Genomic DNA, 7692 nt, shown 5'->3' on the forward strand with positions numbered 1-7692 from the left:
TATATATATATATATATATATATATAGTTAATGGAAATTAACTAGAATATTGTAAAAGTAGATTAGCTTTTTCCTAATTCTTTTTCTTTTTTTATGGGAAACAACATTAACATGATCAATATATAAAAAAAAGTATTAATCTGAACAGTCTTTCATTTTCTCCATTTTTTTTTTTTTTTACCACCCACCCACCTTTTGCAGTTCAGTTAAAGCTAAGGATATTTATTAAATGAATTTGTTAAACATTACATCTCTGGGTTTGGATAACATGTAACTAAACTGTGGCTATGGTTGAGTGGTAGGTTATTTTATGAATGTTGATGTTTTATTGATAGTACTGGGTATATTATTGATTGAAGAGTATTGGGATTATGTACAAAATCAAATATTTTCTTTACCATGACTTTGATCAAAGCACCATTTGCTTACATTACAATATAATATCTGGCTTAGTTACTCAGAGTGCCTTTGTTCACTGAAATGGTTAAGTTGTTTAAATTTAAATAGAGGACTTTCAATTACTTGTGTAAAGTGAAATATGGAGCTAATATAGTTGAAGTCAAAAATGTATGCAGACGAAAACTACTGAAATCATAGGAACCAGTCTAAGCTAGCTTGTTCTTTATCATTTTTACAACTTTGTCTTCTTCATTGTTGTCCTCTTTTGTTCAACTTCAAGCTAACTTAGGAATGGTATTCTCACTTTGAATACAGCCCACAATTGTGAACACATATTGATCCTCTGTTATATTGAATAGTGAACTGCTCTGCATGCATCAGTAGCAGGAGTATGTACATTCCTTTAGATCTATTTGTTGTTCAGGGCAGCACATGGTCATCCACGTCTTTTAGCAGTAGACAACCAAGCCACAAATAGCTCTTAAGTAGACTGCTTGAGAAGCAGGCATGTAAATGAAATGGCATTGTACACCTATGTTAGTATCACAATATAATGCTGACTGCATATTACAAACTTGCTTTTATTTTTAAGAGCTATTGACAAGTTTGATTTCATTCTTCTTGATATATATTAGTCAGGACCATCCAGAATTGCCGGCTTCTTCATGAGTATGTTTACTTCTTCAGATCATTGCTGTAGCTAGTTGGGGTCTTTTTGGGGTCATATTAAAACTCATTCATCCTGAAATATAAGTATATTATGCATAGTAAATCTCTACATTGCGGAAATAGGTGCAGTATTTTCCTGACCAAAGAGAAGAGTGAAAGCAGTTGTTCTGAACTATCAAAGTCAAAATACAATAATTATATCATAAAACCTTTGATAAATTCATGCGTCATAGCTCATAGAAAAACAGAAAGCTTCTGTTGAAAAATAAAACAATATGGCTATATTACATTCCTTGCATTAGTAAAGAACTGCCGAAGGCAATAATTACCATTATAGTCAAAAGAATTTCATTGCAAACATGAATAACAATAATATAAAGTTTGTATTTGTCATGTAATTCATAACACAAGTGTTCTCAACAAATCTCTCTTCTTGTTAATATTAGTGTCTTCCTCTAAATATATTTCTCTATTTGTTAACAGCTTTCTTAATCCATAACATACATGCTACTTGGCTTTTTCTTTCTACTAAAGAAATATTTATAAGATATTCCGAATTTTCAGGTAAAAGCAATCGTAGTATTATTGTAGATGACAGAAAGCCTAAGATGTGTGTGTGTGTGTGTGTATACACACACACACAAACACACATATATATATGCACTTTACGTATATAGATATCTATATCACATTTCTGAGTTTAAATCTCACCAGGGTCAACTGTGTATTTTATCTCTTATTTATATTACCCTGTTTTAAGTTTATCTCTTCATGCTAGCATTGTGGAAAGGCTTTTGTTACATTAACTGTTACAGCTAGATGCCTTTGCCTGCATTTCCCACCACTCATCTGTACAGGAGCAGAGCTTCTTCCTAGTGATAAACTGAGTGTGGTGAGGGGTGGGTAGACAATATAGTAGATGTAGGGAAATTTAAACATGCGACGATGTGGTCGGCAGTCCAGCCACCTTAACCTCACTGGCTTTGTACCCAAAAAGTCAATAAAATAAATATAATTATTGCATTGAAGTTGAGTCAATCAACTATTCTCCTTCACTTTATGAAAAATATGTTTCACCAAAAAATCAATATCTCCATGCTGTAATACAAAGTAGATAACATTGTATGAGATCGGTAATTTATATAAACAGTAAGTAGAAAAACACAGGATAAATTTAATAACTTCTCAAATCCATTTTAGATTTTAAAAGATACTAAACATAAATGAAATGAAACTTTTTAGGCACAAGCTATGCTATAGTAACAATGTTATAGTGTTAAACTTATGTTCTTATACTGATATCAAATCTTACCATACTTTCTTTGCCTTTCATCATACATTTTCACTCTCTTCAGCTATTATAAACATCATTAACTTCACTTCTATTTTCAGTGCTGACATAAGTTGTATAAGGTCTGTAATACATGACTTATCTCTATCATTTGCAGCTCCAACAAAGTATGTATCAGTTAAAAACAATGCTGTTGGTGGTAGTTTTAGTTATGTTGTATGTATTTCATGAGGTTTTTGGCATAGTTTTTTATTGCTGGATAGCCTCCCATCATTAATCTATACAATGGGGTGAACCAGCTGTATTTATCTTAACACAAACCCAAGAGAAGTTATCAACAACGTATTGGCATGAAACACTGCAACAAAGTGGACTAGATGAATTAATCAGAAAAGAAGTTGTCCTTTCCCAACCCCAACTCCTTAATTCACAATAGAATACATATCAATAATATATCAGTCTTGGTTTTGAATGCCTATTCTAACTTCTGTGTCATTATTTAAAAATCAGTTGTTTCTGATTTGTTTTTTGTTTTTAGCATCTTTGAAACAAAAGAAAATTACCTGATTTAATGTTTATCAAAGACAGTTACTTATGTCGAATTTATGCTTGTAACAGACATCATTCAAATCAGATTTTGAGATCTTGAATTGTTCATTCATTTCTTCTCCAATTCATGGTGTGCTCTACTTAATTTTTGGGCATTATCTTAAACTCAAATTAAATTACATAATAATTCACCTGCTTCCAAGCTATTCTAACAATTTCAGAATTTCTTGTAGATAACTTAGTAAACAATATTTACAATTTCTTTTCTACTTTTTCCTCTTTTTTTTTGCACTTCTGTCAACACATTCCTAATTGATTTCCCTTTTTATTTGGTATATTTATTAATTTATTTCAGCACATTATAAGTACGAAAGCAATTACTTGATTTTTAACTAAATCTTTCTCAAAGCAAAGAAAGTTTCTCACATTTATTAACTACACAAGCTCACCCCCTAACATAAATACTTCTTTTATTCTGTTATTTTTAATAAAATTATATATATATATATACACACACACATGCGATTGCCTAAGCAAAATGAAACATCTGGAGGAGGTACCATGCCAAAATTTAAAACCCACGTAACCCACAAATCTGATAGGCTGATAATAGGCCAGAATGATTTCTAGCTTGAAACAGAAAGTATTAATCAATGAAATATCTGCCTGAAGTATTTGTGCACCATCAAAATGATTATGACAACAATGATAATTTTAGTATCAAATTTTCCTAACAGTGTTTCTAAACATTTTAATTTTATAGAAAACTTACATAAAACTTGGAGTACTTTTAAATCATGCAGCCTCCTTAATAGGTCAGTTGATTGATCCTTAAATTAATTAATAAACTTAGTAGTTTTAAACTAGTTTGTTAATGTGCAATGGATTTCCATCAGCAGTATCAAGAAGCACCACCAGATTACCAAATGTAACAATGCTATCAACCTGTCTTGAATTAAACTAAAATCCTAAGAGAGTGTTATCTAAGATGCTACTTAGAGATCCTCTCTGCAATGACTAATATATTGAGAAAAAATATTTTTTTGAGAATTAAAATACCTGTTTATTTGAAATACTGTCTTAATATGTATATTCTATAACTTTAAATTATAATCTTTATATACAAAGGAACAAAAAGCATAGTGGATATATTTAAAGAGTGGAACTTGTTTTCAATTAATTCTATCATTCGATACCACTTTTATTATTCATTTAGTACAGTAATAGAAAAAGCTACCTGAATTTAAAACAATAACCTTATAACTTTGAATGAAATTATTAAATAATTACTTGTCACGATTTGCTTTTGGAGAATAAATGAATTTAAATCATGCCTTGTGTAAATTTTATCATATTCCCATAAAATATCAAAATTATTAGTTTCTAATTTGAAAATTCTATAAAATTTGTCATTGTTTAAAAAATGATTTAGAACTAATAATGAAAATTTGTACTTTTTATTGAATTAATATTTTGTTTTTCTTTAAATCTACTAATTGTTTTCAGTGATTATAGTTTAATGTACTTCTTCAAAATGTGATCTTTTTTTAAATATTGAACCTAAACAAAAAAGGAAAAGGTGTACATTCTCGTATGATTGTTTCAGGCAAAATGATAAGTTCTTATGTGTAATTCCTAAAGCCTAAGAGTTGTAGAGTTAAGGTGAATGAATGGAAGCTAGAACATTCATGCATTTATCAGTCACTTGTCTTATGAATAATACATACATATGTGCAACTGATTGTAAATGAAAGTAGCTACCTTACTGCATTGTGGACTCAATATATGTATATATATGTATATACATTCATATATCTATATATGTTTGTGTGTGTATGCATGTATATATGTGTGTGTGTATGCATGTATATATATATATATATATGAAATCTACAGCTTGATGAGGTAGCTGTGTTGCTTCATGTATTTGGAAATTTTCTTAGTTATGAAAATAAGGATGTAGTATAGCATATTAACATTCATTTATACCAACATAATCAGTTGTATCATAGCAGAATAATATTTTACATAGATGACTTCTGTTTCATTTATTAAGGTTATTCAAAACATTTATTATGTACAATGTTCTTCCAATACATTCCCCAATAATTTTGATAACATAGTAACACTAGAATGGCAAAGGGAAGGGAACCATTTTTTTGTTGTGGACAATTTGCATTTATCTCTTTCTAGATCACATCCACTTTTTGGTGTAGATGAAAATAATGAATAACAACTCTCAAAGCAGAAGTGATGACAAGTATAATAAAGAGTATAGTTTTCAAAAAAGTTCGCTTTTGAAACTGTATCTGACCACCTCAATGATCAAATACTTCATTAAAAAAATGCAATTTCAAAAGAAGTTAAGGAATTATATATTTCATAGTTATGAAAAACCATTGAATTTCCACAGGTACACCTAGTTTGTATCAACATCATCATCCTCATCAGTTAACATCCATTTTCCATGCTGGCATGTGTTGGATGGCTTGGCAGGATCTGATGGATCCAAGGACTGCATTATGCTCCAGTGTCTACTTTGGCATGGATTCTGTGACTGGATGCCTTTCAAAATGTCAGCCACTTTACCATGTGCAATGGCTGCTTTTTCTATACTACCAGCACTAGTGAGAGTGCCATGCAACTTGCAAGCCTAGGCAGGTTTATGCCAGAAAATGGTATGGGCTAAAGTATGAGAGAAGGGGCCAAAACAAAACAGGTTTCTTGAAATAGAGGAGTTACATGACTCCACAATTTTAGAAGAGAGGAGCTGTTTGGAAAATATAAAAATAGTGGAAATGGGTATGTAGAGGTTGCAAGAGTAAGACATGGGGAATGGGTGAAGGAGTGAATATAATGAATGAAGAACAAGTGTTGAAAGATAATAAATTGGCAAGGTAGGAAAGAGTAGGTGACAACTGTAGAGATTGGATAGGGGTGAGGAGTTGATGTAGCAAATAATGGATAATGGAGGGAGCGGAATGTATGTGGGTGAAGAGCAGCAGAAACAATTCCCTTCATACATGAAATTAAGACTGTACTCTTATTACTCTTTAGAATTTTATACAAAACTCAGATTGAGAATATTTTTACTGCACATTTCAGTAAATATTTACATTCCTCAATCAATTAAATTTCATCTTTTTTATTACCTTTTTCTATTTTTACTCTTTTGTCTCTTGCTAAATATCAAGAAACAACTTGGGGTGATTTTCTTTAGTGTGAAAGTGTCTCAGCCCTCTTTTGCATAATCTCCACTCCATTTAGTGTTGACACTGAACTTTGATGAGGTCATTCTTGGCTCTTTGTTTTCTTCAGCATTTATTTGGAACTCTAAACCAGATACAATATTTGTTAGCATTTCTTTCTATTGAGGTTTTACAAATTAATTCTATTTTTTCATTTTTTGTTATATTCCTCCTTTTTAATTTTAATATTTCTAGGAGTTTTTTGTTTTGTTTTTAATAGAGTTTTCTTGTTTTATAAAATCAATAACTTAGTCAATATAAAACTATGACTGATATTCATTCTATTCATAATTGCAAGGTATTAAGAAAAATAACTTGAAAGAAATATTACCCTATTTTTAATATCTTTTTTTACTCTTTTATTTGAAAATTATAGATTCTATCATTAATATAAAATAAAATATGCTAAGTTTTATTTCATTTTTGCTCATATACACACACAAACACATACTCACAAACATATACGCATCCTTATGCTCCAGTTTGTGTCTAAATTTTATACAAAATATGAATAAAAACAAACAAAATTCCATGATTGTGCCATTTTCTAGATAAACTTAATGTACATGGTTATGATTTGGCATGAAAGCTATAATTAATAATGTTTAAAATACTTATAATCTACCTACTTCAACATATAAATTACCACTTACTTTTCTCTATGTAAATTTGACAGGACTAAAAATTTGTATAAGAATTGCATTTTATACTGTTGATATTTTATCGTTTCTACATTCAATATTTCTTTATTTCAGGATCAACTGAGTACCATAGGCGAAAACGTAAGTTCATCCAAACTAGTCCAAAAGTTTGCATATATAATACATTAAAATGTAAAACTTTATATCAAGTTTATCTAGAATTGATAGGTTGTTTGGGATTAAAATAAGTTGGTTTCTTTTTTTTTTTTTAAAGAGAGATTACCTTTATATAAGATCTAGAGCATTCAGCACCTTTATCAAGATATAAACATGTGTGTGCATGTGTTGATTGTATATTTATATGTATACATTATATGTGTATATACGTATGAGTATGTACATAATATATGTATATGTGTGGTGGGGTATACATACACGTATGTTCAAATGCTACTTTTGATATAGCATTTTATTTCATAGTATTTTACCCTTCAGCAAACCTGAAATGTAGATATCACTACTTGCCCTTCACCATCGCTGTTTAGCGGCCTGGCTTTAGGTAAAACAATAAACAGGAATAATATTCAATCCAACAATATATGCACAAATAAACTTTTTTTTTTCTATTAGCCAACCTTACCTACTTTGTAAAAGCAGCTATGCAGTGTATATGTGCATGTATGCACATCTACATGAATGTATGTGTGGGGTTTTTTTTTCTATTTTTATGGGAATTTCATGAATTGAAATAGTGTTTTTTATTTTGGATTTTTTTTTTTTTTTGTAGCTAGTATATTGTTTTAATCATTAATTCTTGTAACAATATTTCTTTAGAAAAAATAACTTCAAACAATTTTTACTTTTACATACATACATATATATATATATATATATA

General features: G+C 29.7%; 1 protein-coding gene across 5 annotated transcripts in view; it reads left to right on the forward strand.

The window, feature by feature from the left end:
• The window catches only part of LOC106869439 (zinc finger protein basonuclin-2), a 215177-nt gene that overhangs the window by 162963 nt on the left and 44522 nt on the right, over positions 1-7692 (forward strand). For 4 of the 5 annotated variants that reach the window (XM_052977305.1, XM_014915187.2, XM_052977296.1 and 1 more), the window contains exon 5: positions 6912-6938. The exons of the other annotated variant lie outside the window; for it this stretch is intronic. In XM_052977305.1, coding sequence (XP_052833265.1) covers positions 6912-6938 — 27 coding nt within the window. The remainder of the gene's footprint in view (positions 1-6911; positions 6939-7692) is intronic. 5 annotated transcript variants of the gene reach the window in all.

Source organism: Octopus bimaculoides, chromosome 2 (assembly GCF_001194135.2).
Source record: "Octopus bimaculoides isolate UCB-OBI-ISO-001 chromosome 2, ASM119413v2, whole genome shotgun sequence".
NCBI lineage: Eukaryota > Metazoa > Mollusca > Cephalopoda > Octopoda > Octopodidae > Octopus > Octopus bimaculoides.